Consider the following 18,705-nt stretch of genomic DNA (forward strand, 5'->3'; position numbering starts at 1 on the left):
GGCGACCGGAGAGGAGAGGAGCAAATGGGAGGGGAGCGAGCGAGCGTGGAAGCAGAGAGAGCGAGTGTGAGAGCAGAGAAATCGAGCCAGATGTGGTCGGGCGCGGGCGGTCTGTCTCTGGCGACCCGACCGCGTCTGTCTTAAGCAAACGGCGCCGTCCGCGCGTCCGTTAGGACACGTCAGCGATTTTGGGCCCCACCTGTCGGAAATGCCCTCAACCGAGCCAAATGACATGTTCAGTGCACTCTGCAAAACTGTTACTGAATCCGCGGTGACTTTTGCAAATGATTAGCGACCACGTTGTTTTCCGCAAGAGAAGCCCCAAATGTGGTGACTTTTGCAAATGATTAGCGATCACGTTGTTTTCTGCAAGAGAAGCCCCAAATGTGGTGGTTTCTTGCAATTCACTCCAAGCATACGAAGTATTCCGGGAGTAGTATCAATGAATCTTTTTCCTTGCTCTATCAAAACAATACCTCTGGTTTTACAGTATGAATTTACACTCGTGGGGCTGCAACATTTACAGGATCCAACCAAAACCAAAAATCCAAAAGGATGGTAGAAATGAGAAACGAGAGAAGCAGGGAGCCTCCCTTGATGTTAATTACAGGGTTCAGTTAGCATTTGGCATCAGGAGAACTGTACAGACTCTGTTACTGTCAGGAAGGCGACGGGGCGAGCAGGGAGAACTTGACGTGCAGCGAGATCTTGCCCTTGTCGACGTCGAGCCTCGCGCCGGTGGCGAGCCAGTACCCGGGGCTGTCGTGCGGGCCCATGGTCACCTGCGAGGTGTCCACGAACTTGAGCAGCTTCTGCGCGCCCACGGGCACGGGCGGCCCGCCGGCGAACACGCCGGAGTTGATGTTCGCCACCACCAGCGGCGGGCCTCGCTGCTTCTGGCCGCCAGCGCCACCGGACGACGACGACGAAGAGGACCCCGAGAAGGGCATGGACAGGAAGCTCGACGACGACGGCCACTTCCCCGACGCCGTCCTCGCCGGGCCGCGCCCCCACCTGGACTGCACGACGGCGTAGCCGGGCAGCTCCGAGTAGCGCAGCCGGAGGTGCAGCACGGTGGTGGAGTCGCGCGCCATGACGTGCAGCTGCGCGCCGGTCACGATGTAGGCGGCGCGGCGGCCGTCGTCGCCGTCGGAGTGGGAGTGGTGCCACCGCGGGTCGTACTTGACCGGCGCGGTGCAGACGTGCGCGAACATCCGCCACTGCACCGGCTCGTAGTAGCGGTGGTCGTCGGTGACCGCCTCGGAGCCCCGCCACGCCGGCGCCATGCCGGCCCGCGCCTGCACGGCGGCGATGAACGTCGGGGTGGCCGACAGGTGCTGCAGGTGGATGCCCAGCCTGATGCACGCGAATTTGTCACTGTGTTAGTCACGCGTTGCACCAAATTCATGCAAGAATGTCACAAGCAAGGAAGATTAATTATACTATACCGGTTGTTCTTCTTGCCCTCGAGGTGCAGCCTCATCCCGGTGACCGGCAAATTCGACACGATCACCTGCATTAACATTACATATATTTTCGTCAGGCATCAATCATCGAACAATCTTTTATTTCTTCAGTGATAATCGTGGAACAATCTGAGGAGGAGGAGGACGATGAGGGGGTCTGTGATTGAAAATACCTGGCTGGAGCTGACGTAGAGCTTGGAGCCGAGCAGGCTGAAGTGCAGGGCCGGGCCGGAGCCCTGGCGGTCGGAGCAGGGGCCGAGGGGCAGCTCGCCGAGCACCGGGGCCCACATTCTGTGATGCTGGAAATCCAGGAAGTACCTCAGGTCAGCCAACGGCGGCTTATCTGTAACAGTCATTTGGCAGATCACGCGTCACTTTTGAGTGCAATTATTGAGCACGGACAGTGTGCTTGCTTGTAACATTGATTCTCGAAGAACGAAGAAATTTTCTACGGTGCACTATTGAACGCTGGCTTCAACTAGGCTAGGCAAATGAGTGTGACATCGACATGGGATGGCATGTAGGTAAGGTGCGCTCACATCTGAGGTAGAGGTTGATGGCGTGCGAGAGGAAGCCGGTGCCGGCGACGCCGCGGAGCAGGGAGGTGATGGGCACGAGCTTGGCGTTGATCACATCGGGCGCCGCCGGCACGGTGGGGAGCCACTCCGCGTGGCTGCTCACCGTCGTGTTCCCTCCCCGCTTCGAGTATATCACCGTCACTCCCTGCACGCACACAAGGAAAAACACATAGCTGAGCTGAGTAAAACTGTCACTTCCTCCGATCCATATTACTTATCGCTGCTTGCATGCCAGATAACTGTAAATGTAATTTACCTCCTTGGATGAGACGAGGGTGGTGATCCCTTGCAGCCGCTGCTGCGCCACCTGCGCGTCGAACACGTTGAAGGCCTCCGGCGTCCTGGCGAGCCTGGCCCTGGACCTGGCGTGGGGCGGCGGCACGGCGCAGGCGCCGGTGAAGAGCTGGTCGCCGAGCCGGTCGAGGTGGCCCCTGATCTCCGCCGGCGACAGCGGCGACGACGCGGCCTGCCGTACGCACACCACGTCCTGCCCGCCCATGCTCAGCCCCACCACCACGTGCGTCCCGTACTTCTCGATGAAGCTGCACGCACGCACGCACGCACAACGTTCATGTACAGGGTCAGCGACGTTCCTTCATGTTCGAGGGTGGTTCATACAAGGCGTCTGTCGACCGGACTGTCAGTGTCAGCTCAGCTCACTGTCTGAAAACTACGGGTCTGTCTGTCTGCCTGATAGAACCAAGCCGGCGGCATGTGTCGCGCTCCGTTTTGTCAATGGCGACACGTTCAGAGCGCGGGGTGCCACATGCTGTACGTTCAACAAAGACGGGCAGAGAAGAAAAATGAACATTTTACTAGATTATTAATACTCTGAACCACGTTATTTGCTGTTTGTGGTCAGAGGTTTCAGTATGGACGTCTGAACCGCTTTGCGTGCGCGGGGCCGGTCGGCACGAGCACGACACGGACGTGGAACCAGTCAAAGTCCTGTATTAGTACCGTCTTTGTACCCCCTCCGTTCGAAAAAATGTGTCCCTTAAATTGATGTATCTATTTGAGGAACAAGCTCCTAGATATATATTCATTTGAGAGACAAACTTTTTCTGACAGATGGAGTACTTAATGAGAAAAAGAAAGGAAGGGAGAGTGTGAACCTTGCGATGGCGGAGGGGTCCCAGGCGGCAGGGACGTCGCAGAGAACATGGGCGGCGAGGGCGAGCGGGCGACGATCGAGTTGGAGATCGAAGAGGGAGATGAAGTAGCCGTCCATGGCGAGGCACTTGGTGGCGGACGCGTCCTGCGCCCACGACCCGCTGTCCAGGTCGAAGCACGCGTTGAACTGCCCCGACGGGATCTTCCCCTCCACGGCGCTCCGCTGGTTGAACAGCTCCGACATCTGCACCAGCACCATGCATGCCCGCCAAATCAGTTTTTTTTAATTAGGTGCGTTTCTCTTTCAGTAGAAATTTATAGTATATGTCATTTCTTCTTCGGAAATACACTAACTAGCGAACGTCCCTGGAAGGGGGGTGGCAAGCGAACGCATTTTCCTGTACGCGAGATCTAACAGTGACAGTTCTAGAAGAAAAATGTCCCCCTCAAAAGAAACTATCATACTGTTCTGAAGAAACTGTTAGCAAAAACGTTCGTAAATGCCATTCAAACAACGAACGTTAGCCAGCTATTGCGGCCCTTCTTCGGAAACCCTAACATCAGAGAATAGTTGTTCTGTATATTTGTAAGTGTTATTTCCCCGGTTCGTTGATGTACGAATTACGAATCTTTGTGGTGAAAGTCAAACAGCTGCTAGTGCACCGTCACGATTCGAGCGCGATGTTTGTTTATGCAAGGGGTGACCATAATTGTGGAGCTAAATTTGACTTGAATTTACAAAGAAGTTGTATTGGTGGATAATGTAATAGGACAGCAGGACCACACGCTATGGCCAACCAAATCTACTTACTGGTACTATCTAATCTTGATTTTGGATGGTTGATTTTGATCCCGTGGAACGCGGAGCATTTGACGCCGACAGTGTGCCGAAATACGAACAAAATGTTGCTTATACTCACGGAATATGTCGAGCCAATAAAATTCATCCTTTGTCAAAAAAATGAGAACGGTCGACTGTTGTTTGTTATTATCGGAGAGAGGTCGATGATTGGTGCAGTTCGTGAGAATCAGGTAGGACCGCACAGGCGTGGTCAGCACCCCCAAAATCGATATTTAATGAGGGAAAGCTCTGCAAGCAGCCACCATTCATTCACATTCGTAAAATAACAAAATAAAACTATAATAGCAGCCACCATTCACACCAACCGTACTATACTTGCGTTGCTTTCGCTGCTCCGACGAACTAATTTAATCCGGCGGCTAATTCCGGAACCGGTTGATTGCTCACGATGCTTTCTCAGTTCCTGAAATGCAAAAATCTAGTACGAGTAGCAAAAGTCCCAGAGAACTTTCCTAACGGCAGAAGGACAGACAGCCAAAAAATTAATAATCTGATCTTACTTCAGTTCATTGCGTTTCGTCTTGCTCTAGTTTCTTGCGCTTAATCTTATCAGCAACGCTTAATTAATCTGGCCAAAGTTTCAGATAACTTATAACTGCAGAACCACTGATTATGTTCAGGAAAAATAGCTTAACTTTGGCTCCATTGCGTCTCGTTTGGCTCCGATTTCTTTCTTCTACTACTTCCTAGTAGCAACGTACACGTATGTGCAAGTCTTGCGAAACGGAATTAAAGGAAGCTCGAACGGAAGAAGCGATCGGGTGATCGAGAGCTGTGATCATGTTACGTTATGTACGCGGCGTGCTAACCTTGTTGAACTCGAGCGCGTCGGACTTGAAGCGGACGCGGTCGCCCTTGCCGCACTTGACGTCGGCCGGCATGTCGCGGACCACGCCGACGCCCGGCACGGCGGCCGGCGCCGTCTCGCGGGAGCTCCTGGCGACCACGCAGCCGCCGGAGTGCTTGCAGAACTTGAGCCTGAGGTCGCACGTCATGTCGAACCCCAGCCCCAGGCACCGCACCGCCTTCTCCGCCGCCGTCGCCACGGCCATCGGTCGGTCGGTCCACAGGTCCTCGCCTCCCGGCTCCTACGGCCGCTGCTCTCCTACGCTCCCCGCCATGACTTCTTGCTGGCCGGGTAGCTAGGTGTAGCAAGTTGAACTATATATATATGGGCATTGCTTGCGCCAGGAAGTTGTCCAGAAACTGGAGTCTGAAGGGGCGCAGCTGCTTGGGCAGGGGAGCTGCAGCCTGCAGGGATTGTTAATGTTCGGTTGGGTTTGGTATCTTGGTGTGAATGGAACTAGGATGTGTCACTTTCTCTCTCCAATCAAATCAAGTGAGAATGATTCTCCTTCTTATTTTACTTGAAACGAGCTCTGGTTCCTGAGTTTTGAATCAAGAGTCGGAAGCTGTTGCTGTGTATGTGGAAAGGGAAATGTAATGTGGACTTGCATGTACCATCGCAGTGCTAGTTGGAACTAACAAAGTTTTTCTGTTGGGATTTCAAGGTTCAGGTCGGGGTGAAGGTTGACCGGGAGTGGTAGTGTGTTTTTGGGAGTTCATTGTGTTTTTGGGAGTTCATTGCGTAAAACCACAACTTCAGTGTAATTGAATTTTTTTCGGAGCAAATTCAGTGTAATTGATGACCTGGTTTTAGGGCTGGAATTTTAACTCGAAACTTGTGAGCTAAATGAGTAGCCCGTGACTCGGCTCGACTCGACTCGACTTGAACTCAATAACTAACGAGTCGAGTCGAGCTTTAATCCATGATTGTTAACTAAATGAGTTTAACGAGCCGAGCTAGCAAGTTACTTGTTTAATTCATTAAGCTCGTTAATCAAAAGTGACATGAGATAAGTACCAATATTGTTGTTGATTGTTGTTATTTATCGATTGTACCAAGTGTTCATTTAGTGTAAATTGTTGATTGTTTTGATTTGTGAAGAAAAAGTATGTATATACAAACATATTTTTAGATTAACTACACACATAATACATATATTTTGTTATTCACGTCTAATGAGCTTAACGAGTTAAACGAGCTAGCTCGCGAGTTACACGAGTCGAGCCGAGTTTGAATCTAAACTCGTTATGTTAACAAGTCAAGCCAAACTAACTCGTTATCTTAACGAGCCGAGCTGGCTCGACTCGACTTGAATTCCACCCCTACTTGGTTTGGTTGTCCACACAACTTCATGGGCCAGGCCCACATGCTGCTTAAAGCACCCGTCAATCGGGCCCAGGCCCGATCGAAATTCAGACGCTTTCAAGAAGGCAAGCTCGTGCGGAACGCAAGGGAGATGTGTGGAGGTGTGGCGTCCCTTCAAGAACATATGTCACTTCTCTCATGGTCCCACCCTTGATGACTCCCCTTGCCCTCCCCTCCCCCTCCCCCCGCCCACCATCTTCTCTCAAGCATGATCAACGACCGCTTCTCTCACATCCATCATGGCACGGTTTGTCGAGCGACTTGTTTAGTATGTCCTCATCCTCGGGACCATCGCTTTGAGGGTCGTCGGCATTGTCGGGTGGGGGATCGCCAGGGTTATCTTTGCCACCGTTATTGGCGTCAGCATTGCCGTTGGCGCCATTGCCAATGTCGTCGCCATTGTTGGCTCCGCCGTTATCGCCGGCGCATGGTGTGTCGACTAGATATCATAGGTCAAGGTCACCATCCAATTACCCGAGGGCGTGGTGGTCATCGGCGGGCTGTTAGTAAACTCGTCGAGCTCCTCGTCCATGTCGTCGATCTCGTCCACGGTACCTTCCAGGACATTGGTCAAAAATTTCAAAGTTAGCAAAAAAAATGGGTGGTGGGTGGTCAAAAAAATCGACTCTTCCCGGGGACCCCCAGATCCGATTGTGTGCCGAGATTGGGTAGTCCGACATTGCGAGCTTCTTGAACCGATCTAAAATCTCTTCCAGAAGAAGTTTTTCACGCTCTTCCATAGCCTGGTCCAATGCCAGAAACAAGTATAGAGGCCTTGAGGTACGATCTGACATCAACCTCGGAAAAGATTCCACCATTGTAATCCTCCATGAATCTCTATGATTATCGATAAAGATAGGTAGTCAGGATGTGGTCCATTACCCATCCGGGGCTTGAACCTAAGGTAAAAACCACATTGTCAACATCATCGCCAACGTGATCCCTCGACCCTCTCTACTTTCTTCCATTGGAAACCTCAGACCGTAAAATCAACGAATCATTATTCATCGACATAAATTGCAACATCGCAAATGTTGTAATCGAATCATCGAGAACGACCTCGACGTGCGGCCCCTCCCATGCGCCCCCGAGTGAAATGCTCACCGACGGTGGACATCTCATTGATGTGGTGGCTGGTGCGAGTAGATCCGGCATTCTCATGTATGGGTCGGATGTGGCGGCATGCACGGGTTGCTGCAGCTCAACAACGGCGAGGTTTGCCGAATCTGGAGTATCTTGCGCTATGCACCAAGCATTGGCTCAGTCTAGTTGGGGGGTTGTGTGAGAGTGACCCTCCTCTCCCTTACTGGCGCTGGCGAACACCATCGAGGTGGTGCATCTAGCGGCCACGGTAGCTAGGCTCATTGTGACGATCCTGATCATTGGGCTCCTAGTTGCCCTAACCATTATGACAAGCGTCAACATGGGAAAGGTGGCAAGACCGCCAATGTTGTCATTAGTGACATTGACATGAAGGATGTTGGGTATGGTATACTTCCCACTATTCTTTCAGTATGTCATTCTCCTGATTGGTTGATTGACACGGGTGCTAATGTACATGTATGCGGTGACATTTTCATGTTTTCTTCTCATCAGACCGCGGGGATTTCCACCGTGTTGATGGGCAACGGTTCAATTGATTCTGTTCGTGGTGTTGGCACGGTCAATCTGAAGTTTACTTCGGGGAAGATTGTGCGGCTGAAGAACGTGCATTATGTCCCCTCTGTCAATAAAAATCTTGTTAGCGGATCTGTTCTATGTAGAGATGGCTACAAGCTTGTCTTCGAGTCTAATAAATTTATAAGGTCCAAGTATGGAACTTTTGTTGGTAAAGGTTATGAACCAGGAGGCTTTTTCCGCTTATCCTTGTCAGATGTTTGTAATAAAGTTGTTAATCATGTTTGCAACAATAGGGAATCAAATGTCTGGCACTCACGCCTCTGTCATATTAACTTTGGTTGCATGACACGACTAGCCAAGTTGAGCTTAATCCCTAATTTCATCCTTGTTAAGGGATCTAAGTGTCAAGTTTGTGTGCAGGATAAGCAACCTCGCAAGTCTTATATGACCGCAGGAACAAGAAATCTTGCACCATTAGAACTCATACATTCGAATATTTGTGAAATGAATGGTGTTTTGACAAAAGGTGAAAAGAAATATTCCATGATGTTAATTAATGACTCCACTAGATACTGCCATGTGCATCTTTTTAAATCAAAAGATGAGGCTTTGAACTTCTTCAATATCTATAAAGCCGAAGCGAAAAACCAATTTGATCGTAAAATCAAGAGGCTTAGGTCCGATTGTGGTGGAGAGTATTTTTATAATGATTTCGATTCTTTTTATGCGGAACATGGTATAATTCATGAGAGGACGCCTCCCTATTCACCTTAGTCAAATGGGGTAGCCGAAAGAAAGAACCGTACTCTAACTGGTTTGGTTAACGCCACGTTAGACACATAGGGTCTCTCCAAGGCATGGTGGGGGGAGGCGATATTGACTGCATGTCATGTCCTGAACCGAGTTCTCACAAATAACAAAGAGGTAACTCCATTCGAGGAATGGGAGAATAAAAGGTTGAAACTCTCTTACCTATGAACCTGGGTGTTCGGGAACACAACATTTCAAAAATTTCCTACGATCACACAAGATCTATCTAGGAGATGCATAGCAATGAGAAGGGAGAGTATGTCTACGTACCCTCATAGACCGAAAGCGGAAGTGTTTAGTAACGCGGTTGATGTAGTCGAACGTCTTCATGATCCAACCGATCAAGTACCAAACGCACGACACCTCCGCGATCTGCACACGTTCAGCTCGATGACGTCCCTCGAACTCTTTACCCAGTTGAGGCCGAGGGAGAGTTTCATCAGCACGACGGCGTGGTGACGGAGATGATGAAGTTACCGGCGCAGGGCTTCACCTAAGCACTACGACAATATGACTGAGGTGTGAAACTGTGGAGGGGGCACCGCAAATGGCTAAAAGATCAACTTGTGTGTCTATGGGGTGCCCCCTGGCCACGTATATACAGGAGGGAGAGGGAGAGGCAGCCGACCCTAAGGGGGCGCGTGAAAGGATCGAAAGGGTTGACTAGAGGGGGGGGGGGTGAATAGGCAACTAACAATTTTTAGCTTTTCTTTACCAAATTAAACTTTGCATCAAAGTAGGTTGTCTAGATGTGCAACTAGGTGAGCAACCTATATGATGCAACAACAACGAACATACAAGCAAGCAAGAGAAGTAACACTAATAAGCTTGCACAAGTAAAGGTAAGAGATAACCAAGAGTGGACCCGGTGAAGACGAGGATGTGTTACCGAAGTTCCTTCCTTTTGAGGGGAAGTACGTCTCCGTTAGAGCGGTGTGGAGGAACAATGCTCCCCAAGAAGCCACTAGGGCCATCGTATTCTCCTCACGCCCTCACACAATGCGAGATGTCGTGATTCCACTAGTGGTGCCCTTGGAGGCGGCGACCGGACCTTTACAAACAAGGTTGGGGCAATCTCCACAACTTAATCGGAGGCTCCCAACACCACCACGAAGCTTCACCACAATGGACTATGGCTCCATGGTGACCTCAACCGTCTAGGGTGCTCAAACACCCAAGAGTAATAAGATCCGCTAGGGATTGGTGGTGGAATCAAATTTCTCTTGGTGGAAGTGTAGATCGGGGCCTTCTCAACCACTTCCGAGCAAATCAACAAGTATGATTGGCTAGGGAGAGAGATCGGGCAAAAATGGAGCTTGGAGAATTAATGGAGCTTATGTGGGAAGAGGTGAGTCAACGAAGAAGAAGGGGACCCCCTTTTATACATAAGGAACCCATCCAACCGTTACCCCCAAAACAGCCCCACAGAGGGCAGTACTACCGCAGGGGGCAGCGGTACTACCGCTGGACCCAGCGGTACTACCGCCCCCCTTGCGGTACTACCGCCCAGCCGGGGAGGGCTTGAAGATAGAGGAGGGACCGGCCCAGCGCGGTACTGCCGCCGGTGGTAGGGCGGTACTACCGCTCTCGAGCGGTACTAACGCACCTACTACCGCTGCAAGTGCCGCTCAACCCGACACGAGAAGCGCCCCCCTCGAGTCGAGGCGGTAGTGGCCCGGTACGGCAGCGGTACTGCCGCTGAGGACCCTCAAGCGGTACTACCGCTGGGCACTGCGATACTACCGCTGGGGCCAAAGACTGCCCAAACAGCAGGGAATCAAACCTCCAATGGCGGGGGAAGGCCCAGAGGGTGTGAAACGAAAGTGTACGTGATGATTCCACCCTAGCCTTACCAAAGCGGACCCCCTCTTGATAGTACAGTGACTCCTACGAAACTAGTCCACCAACAAGAAACGAAAGAGCTACACCGTCTTGAAAAACACTCCGAGGGGAAAGAAATCGTCTCGAGCCAAAGGATGAATCTCTGAAATGCTCAAAGCACATGGTTAGTCCGCAAATATGTTGTCATCAATCACCAAAACTACATCGAGAGAGATATGCCTTAACAATCTCCCCCTTTTTGGTGGATTGATGACAACCAGGGATTTGCACAGGGAAAAGACATGAAAGTAAAGATACTTAGAACTACAAAATATAGACGGGCTCCCGCTGAATGTGTGCACCTAGTTAGTATTGACTTTGTAATGCAAGACACACACATTAGGATCAACATCCCCCTATATTTTATAGTCCAACAATTCTAAGCATAGGATACATGAGAGCAGGGTATAAAACATGATAAGCATGCAACTCATAAGAAACTATAGTACTGTATAGACATAGATAATAAAGGTAAAGATAAGGTAGCATATGTCTCACACCATATGTCTAGAACTTAGGTCTCACTGGCACCAAACAAAACCAAACAAAACAACGAGAAAACACAAGACACCACAAACCACAAAGACACACGCAACACGCCAACAACACAAATCCCTAAACTCTCTCCCCCTTTGGCAGCGAGACACCAAAAGGGCAAAGAGCATTGCTACGGCTCTAGGTGATAGCAAGCTAAGGATCTCGAACATCACATCTCAGCGAGATCGTCTGCACCGTCGTCGTCGGTCAGAAACTGCTCGGCGTCTGAATCGGTCCATGGGCAATGCTGCTGAACCCACTCCTCCTCGTCAGTGATCCTCTCCTCAGATCCGCTGTTAACAGTGGCACCCAACTGGCGCATGAGCTCCTTGTGACGTCTGCGGGCCTTCTTCTCAGAGACATGAGACATGTACTGGCCATGAGACTCCATGCAGAAAAGTTTCTTCCTCTTGCGCTTAATCCTCTTAGCCCATGAGGGCTCCACACCGGAGGGCTCATAGTCCTCATCCTTGTCGGCCTCAGCATCGTCCTCAGACTCCATGTCAGCCTCAGAAGGTGGAGCATCAGATCGAGGGGCCTGGGTGCCCCAGTTGTCCTTCTTCCTCAGACATTTGATATCATGAGAAATCAACTCTCCAGTTTCCAGCGCAACCCTGGGATAGTGATGTGCCCATGCCTTCTCAATGAGTAGCATGATGAAAGGACCATAGATCGGGCACTTGCGCTCAGAAATGGCAGACAGAAGTTCAGACCACATAACATGAGAAATGTCCAGGGTCTCTCTAGTGGTTTCTTCCTTCTCATGCTGGCAGAAGAGAAGCATGTCCACAAGATAGGAGTGGACCATATCCAGATTCCCAATGCGCGGGAAAAGAGTCTGGCGGAAGACACGGTGAAGGATGTCCAGATAGGTAGACAGCTCATAGGTTACCTTCTTTGTCTTGGGGTTAACCTTCTGAGAGTAGTAGGGCCGGAGTGCTTACTTGTGAGTGGAGGTGTAACGCCCTCGATGCGGCTATATCTCCTACGTGTCGAAGCACGGCTTAGAGGCATAACCGCATTGAAAGCAATGTCGCAAGTGAGGTAATCTTCACACAACCCATGTAATACATAAGGGAAAGAGATACATAGTTGGCTTACAATCGCCACTTCACACAATTACATGAATAAAGCACTACATCATCCAGATACAGTCAAGGTCCGACTACGGAACCAAAATAAAAGAAGACTACCCCAAATGCTACACAGATCCCCGATTGCCCCAACTGGGCTCCACTACTGATCAACTAGAAAATGTAACAACAAAACGAACGCGATCTTCATCGAGCTCCTCCTTGAGCTCGGTTGCGTCACCTGCATGGTATCATCGACACCTGCAAGCTGGTTTTGGAAGTATCTGTGAGTCACGGGGACTCAGCAATCTCACACCCTCGCGATCAAGACTATTTAAGCTTATAGGTAGGGTAAAAGGTATGAGGTGGATCTGCAGCAAGCGACTAGCATATTTGGTGGCTAACATACGCAAATGAGAGCGAGAAGAGAAGGCAAAAGCACGGTCGAGAAACTATGATCAAGAAGTGATCCTATAACAACCTACGTCAAACATAACTCCAATACCGTGTTCCCTTCCCGGACTCTGCCGAGAAGAGACCATCACGGTAACACACGCGGTTGATGTATTTTAATTAAGATCAACTTCAGGTTTTCTACAACCAGACATTAACAAATTCCCATCTGCCCATAACCGCGGGCATGGCTTTCGAAAGTTCAAATCCCTGCAGGGGTGTCCCAACTTAGCCCATCACAAGCTCTCACGGTCAACGAAGGATATTCCTTCTCCCAAGACAATCCGATCAGACTCGGCATCCCGGTTACAAGACATCCTCGACAATGGTAAAACAAGTCCAGCAACACCGCCCGAATGTGCTGACAAATTCCGATAGGAGCTGCACATATCTCGTTCTCAGGGCACACTCAGATGAACACTACGTACAACTAAAACCAGCCCTCGAGTTTCCCCGAGGTGGCGCTGCAAGTGGCTGTGTTTGGAACAACACTCAGAGGAGCACTGGCCGGGGGGGGGTTAAATAAAGATGACCCTTGAGTCTACAGAACCCAAGGGAAAGAAAAGGCTAGGTGGCAAATGGTAAAACCAATGTTGGGCATTGCTGGAGGAGTTTTATTCAAGGCGAACTGTCAAGGGGTTCCCATTATAACCCAACTGTGTAAGGAACGCAAAATCCGGGAACATAACACCGATATGACGGAAACTAGGGCGGCAAGAGTGGAACAAAACACCAGGCATAAGGCCGAGCCTTCCACCATTTACCAAGTATATAGATGCATTAATTAAAATAAGAGATATTGTGATATCCCAACAAAATATCCATGTTCCAACATGGAACAAGTCCAATCTTCACCTGTGACTAACAACGCTATAAGAGGAGCTGAGCAAAGCGGTAACATAGCCAAACAACGGTTTGCTAGGACAAGGTGGGTTAGAGGCTTGGCTTAACAAAATGGGAGGCATGATAAGCAAGTGGTAGGTATCGCAGCATAGGCATAGCAAAAGAGCGAGCATCTAGCAAGCAAAGATAGAAGTGATTTCGAGGGTATGGTCATCTTGCCTGCAAAGTTGTCAGAGTTGCCTTGATCCTCGTAAGCGAACTCAACGGGCTCCTCGTTCACGAACTCATCTCCCGGCTCTACCCAAGAAAGAACAACAGGCAAAAGGAACACAATCAACCACATGCAATGCTCAAGCAACATGATGCAAACATGGTATGACATGCGGGATGCGGTATGGGATGCATATGCATGATTTGCAAAGGAATGATTGAACCTGGCCTCAACTTGGAAATCCAAGAGTGCCACTGGAAAGGTGAGATGATTTGGGTTGAAACCGATATAAAGATAACCGGAAACGGATGCACAGTTTGGAAATGGCAAGCAAAACAAATATGACACCGGTCTGCGATAATCAGCAAGTGACCAACTAAATGCATCAAGTTAAATATGCTACAACACTCAAACATGGAAAAAAAATACATGGCAGGGATCCAATCATGAAGCTTGACAAAAGATGAACACTGAGCTACGGCTAATTCATCCATTAACAGGTTCAAACAAGCATGGCAAAAGTGCAAAAGATAACAGGTTTCAGACTTAGTGAAATTAACATAAGTCTGAAATTTATCATCAAGAAGCAAACTTTAGAGCATGAAAACTACATGCTACAGGAACATATCATGGCAAAGCAAGGCATGGCATGAAGCTACTCAAAGCACTTAACAAAAGTCCCTTAGTGACCTTGAGCCAAAAGGGATCAGAAAATACAATTGCAAGCATGCGAACATAGCAAAAACACAAACAAATTCAGACTTAGTGAAAAACTGGAACATGCAAAACAGTTAACAAGTAGGCATGTTTACGAGCTCGATGCACTCACTACAGAGCATGGAATGACAAACTAAGCATACATCCATCAAGAATACATAACATAGAAGTTAGACATGGCAATAACAACATCATAGCATGCACGGATCAATAGCAACATCCTCGACAAAATCGCTAAACATGTCAACAATCTGCCAAGATCATTTTATAGCAAAAGTAGAGCCCGATTGACTCAAGCTAGGGTGCTCCATAAATGCAAACAAAGACATGGATGGATAGAGCACAACAATATTAACAAAACATCCTTACTGATCATCCTCAAAAGAGGCATGGATCACTAGGAAACAACATGAACATATGGCATAAAAACAATAACATGACAAGGACTTAATGAAATTCCAAGTCCCTGAAATCAGCATAATTGAGTAAGCTACTTTGCATGCTTGTGCTAGTCACCACAAAGATCATAAAAATACATGGCATACACCCCTGTAAAGATGGCATGGCATATAACAAAACACATGTAGAGCTCAGGGTCATAGCATGCACACATTAATCATGGCAAAAATGGCAAAAGGCCATTTGCTGAAACAAATTTGACATATACCTCACATAGCCCTCTTCTAACAGCATTTCAGGCATCAAGATGAGTTCAAATGAAAATGATGCAATGAGATAAAATAATGTACTCGTCGAGACGAACATTTTGATATGCTACACGCACGAATCGGAGCTACGGATGCAGAGTTATGATGCGATAAAAATGCCCAAAAAATACTGAAATCTAAGGGACTTGGTGAAATTCGGACCTCTCGGGAAAAGTCAACCCGGGGCGAAGTGGTGCGGGACGGAGGGATCCGGATCGGAGGGAGACGTTTGGTTGGAGGGATGGGTGGATCTGATCCCGATCCACCAGATCTGATCCGGGAGGAACTCCGGCGAGATGTGGCGCTCTCCAACGAGGGAAGCGGCGACGCGACGAGGAGGAGGCAGAGGGGAGGCGCGGCGCCTGCTGGGAGGTCCGGCCAGCGGCGGAGCTCGGCAAGGGAGCTCAGTGGCGGGGCGGCTGCGCGGAAGCCGAGGCCGGGCGGCGGAAGTCCGGCAGGGTTCCGGCCGCCGGAGGTGGCGCGGGCGGCGCAGACGTGAAGGCCGGCGAGGAGGCGAGGTGATGGACGGCGTCCGGGCGCGAAGTGCGGCAGCGAGTGCGGCGGCCGGCGCCGGCGAGCAGCGGCGAGGGAGAGCCCTGGCGGGGCTGGCGGCGATAGCGAGACGGGCCCCGCGGGCCCGATCCGGGCTCGTGGGTCGGCGGGGGGGGGGGGAGCGTTCCGGCGGGACAGGTGGCGCGCGGGGAGTGGACGCGGGCGGCGGCGGAGATGACGTGTCGTGTCCTGATTGGATGGAGTGACATGGCGACGGGGCGCCGGACATGTCCGGCGTGGTGGGGAGTTTTTGTCCGGCGGCGCGAGGAGCGGGTCTAGGGTTTGATCTGCGCGGAAAAAATCCGGGAGGCACACATATTTATAGGTAAAGGGAGCTAGGAAGCTCCAAATGAGGTGCGGTTTGCGGCCGCACGATCGTGATCGAACGCTCTAGATGATGGAGGAGCTTTAAGTGGGTTTTGAGCCACTTTGAAGGGGTGTTGGGCTGCAACACACACGAGGCCTTTTCGGTCCCTCGGTTAACCGTTGGAGTATCACACGAAGTCCAAATGGCACGAATCTTGACAGGCGGTCTACCGGTGGTAAACCAAGGCCGCATGACAAGTCTCGGTCCAATCCAAAAACGTTTAACACCCGCACCCGAAAAAGAGGTAGAAAGGGATACCGGATGACATATGAGCGCCAGATTGCAAAACGAACAACGGGGAAAATGCTCGGATGCATGAGACGAACATGTATGCAAAAGAAATGCACATTATGACATGATATGAAATGCATGACACACAAGAAATGACAAGGCAACAACATCGAATAACTGGAGGACACCTGGCACATCGGTCTCGGGGCGTCACAGGAGGTGACATTGTGGTGAAGACGGAAGCCGACTGGATGCTCAAGCCCATGATCTTCCACCCTAAGTAACTCCATGAAGGCCTTCCACGTGATAGAGAGAAACTTGCCATTTGTCATCCAAGTCAAAGTCCTTTCTGCATCAGTTCCAAGATGGACAGTGGCATAGAATTGGCATATGATGTCGGCATCAAAGTCCTCGTTGAACTGCATGATTCTGAGAATATTCAACTGAGTGCACATCTGAAGGGCTTCACCAAAGTACTCAGGGTACTTTTCCATTGGGTCAGTGTCGATGGAAAGGACATCAACAAAGTGATTCTTCTTAGCCTTGATCACATCAAAGAAGATGGCGAACTGAAAGCGGTTCCAGAACGGGCGGTTGACCAAAGTGGGATCTTGGTCTTCCTCATAGGGGTTGCGACGATGCTTTGCCCAAAATTCCTTGGCATTCATCTCAGTCACAGTCTTTCCCTTTGGCTTGCTTGCAGATCTCTTCGTGTGCTGAGGTGGCGATGGAGAATTTGAGGTTGCGCCTGCTGGCGGCGGTTGAGCACTAGATGAACCACCGGCTGACTCAGAAGTGCGGAAGCGCTTTGACGTGGCACGACCGGGGTTGACACGGCGGGCCTGCTGCTCAGGATGATCACCACCCGGAACCAAACACATGAGCAGAAGAAACAACACAAAAGAAAAGAGCATAATCCACCAAAGAACACAACACGGATCAAAGCTTGGTTGGAAAAGATGGAATTAGGCATCTAGCTTGCGCGGTAGTACCGCGCCAGATGGGGAACGGTAGTACCGCGACCCATAAGCGGCAGTACCGCTTGCGTGGTAGTACCGCTCGAGGAGGGCGGTAGTACCGCGCCAGATGGGGAACGGCGGTTTCCTACTGCTGTGGATGGATCCGGCACTACCGGAGATGCCAAATTCAAAAATAATCCTACCAAACTTCAATCCACAGGGCCTAGAAGCCATCTCCATCCTACTCAAGCCTTGCCTTAGCCAAAAGACAAGAAGAACAATGCCTATTGCCCCTAAAAACTAGATGCAAGATCTAGGGAAAGAGAGAACGGGAATGGGGGCAATACCGGCATCCATGGCTAGAGGACGTGGTGGGGACCGACTCCACCGGAGGAAATGGAGAGGGACAACACGAAAACGGCGGCTGGCCGGGCCCCTCCTGTGGCGAGAGGTCACTGGAGCGACGAGGAAGACGAGTGGGGGCGAATGGGTATGGGGGAGAAACAACTCCCCCTACCCCGACATAACTCCCCATCGCCCGCCCCGCAGTGGTAGTACCGCTGGGGTGGGCGGTAGTACCGCTTGACCCTTGTCAGCGGTAGTACCATGCATGCAGCGGTAGTACCGCTTTGCCACAAAAAGGACTGATCAAAAAGGGCTATGCTCAAGGAAAAGGAAAAGGACCACAAAAAGGACCACGAGAACACACACACACAGAACCGACAAAAGGAACGAAGACACACACCTCTCCAAGAGAGGGCGGTGGCCGAGGCCACCTATGTTTGAGTTTAGAGGTATGGCGCCGCGAAGATTTTAACCTTGGGCCCATGACCAACACTCATCTTTGAAGCACAAGTACCATAAAAAATGTCTAATGTGAAAGAGTTTGGTTAGTTTATGCATTATGGGGGGAGGGAAAGTTCATTGAGAGAACAACACTACACCTATGTCCATGCCTACACCTAACCTAGACGACAGGTTGGGTGTGGTGGGGTGTGCAAGGGTTCAAGTCACGTTGCTCGAATCAATGATATTTACCTCATGCCTTAACTCGCGAAATCTTGCTTCATCCAAAGGCTTCGTGAAAATATCTGCAAAGTTATCATGAGTGTTGACATAGTTGAGCTCGATCTCCCCTCGCCTAATGTGATCCCGGATGAAGTGATACCTAATCTCAATATGCTTTGTCTTGAAGTGTTGCACCAGGTTGAGAGAAATCTTGATGGCACTTTCATTGTCACACCAAAGAGGCACTTTGTCACAAGTGACTCCGTAATCATTTAAAGTTTGCCTCATCCATAAAAGTTGTGCACAACAACTACCGGCAGCCACATACTCCGCTTCCGTGGATGAGAGAGACACACAACTTTGCTTCTTGGAAGACCAACTCACCAAAGAGAAACCAAGAAATTGGCACCCACCGTAAGTGGACTTCCTATCCACTTTGTCTCCTGCCCAATCCGAGTCCGAATAACCTACAAGGTTGAAGTTTGCTCCTCTTGGGTACCATAAG

At 50.1% G+C, this 18,705-nt stretch overlaps 1 protein-coding gene across 2 annotated transcripts; it reads right to left on the minus strand.

The window, feature by feature from the left end:
• Nucleotides 1-434: 434 nt before the first annotated feature.
• Nucleotides 435-5,278, minus strand: LOC123128328 (MACPF domain-containing protein At1g14780). Of its 2 annotated transcripts, none has more exons than XM_044548298.1 (7): nt 4,829-5,278; nt 3,160-3,401; nt 2,301-2,586; nt 2,006-2,189; nt 1,640-1,765; nt 1,449-1,513; nt 435-1,356 (listed from the first exon to the last, which is right to left on the minus strand). In XM_044548298.1, exons 1-7 carry the CDS (start codon nt 5,069-5,071, stop codon nt 631-633), a joined length of 1,872 nt encoding a protein of 623 aa, XP_044404233.1. In that variant the 5' UTR covers nt 5,072-5,278; the 3' UTR covers nt 435-630. The 2 variants fall into 2 exon arrangements, with proteins under 2 accessions (XP_044404233.1, XP_044404232.1); XM_044548297.1 differs by having other exon boundaries at nt 1,640-1,809; nt 4,829-5,276.
• Nucleotides 5,279-18,705: the final 13,427 nt, after the last annotated feature.

The sequence above is a fragment of the Triticum aestivum genome, chromosome 6A (genome assembly GCF_018294505.1).
Source record: "Triticum aestivum cultivar Chinese Spring chromosome 6A, IWGSC CS RefSeq v2.1, whole genome shotgun sequence".
In the NCBI taxonomy this organism is placed as follows: domain Eukaryota; kingdom Viridiplantae; phylum Streptophyta; class Magnoliopsida; order Poales; family Poaceae; genus Triticum; species Triticum aestivum.

Bases quoted from the DNA above. Each gene is read 5' to 3' on its own strand.
- LOC123128328 (XM_044548297.1), bottom strand. From the start codon at position 5,071: ATGGCCGTGGCGACGGCGGCGGAGAAGGCGGTGCGGTGCCTGGGGCTG. The intron at 3,402-4,828 runs GTTAGCACGCCG...GTGCTGGTGCAG, and splicing joins ACGCGCTCGAGTTCAACAAG to ATGTCGGAGCTGTTCAACCA. The intron at 2,587-3,159 runs GTTCACACTCTC...GCGTGCGTGCAG, and splicing joins GACCCCTCCGCCATCGCAAG to CTTCATCGAGAAGTACGGGA.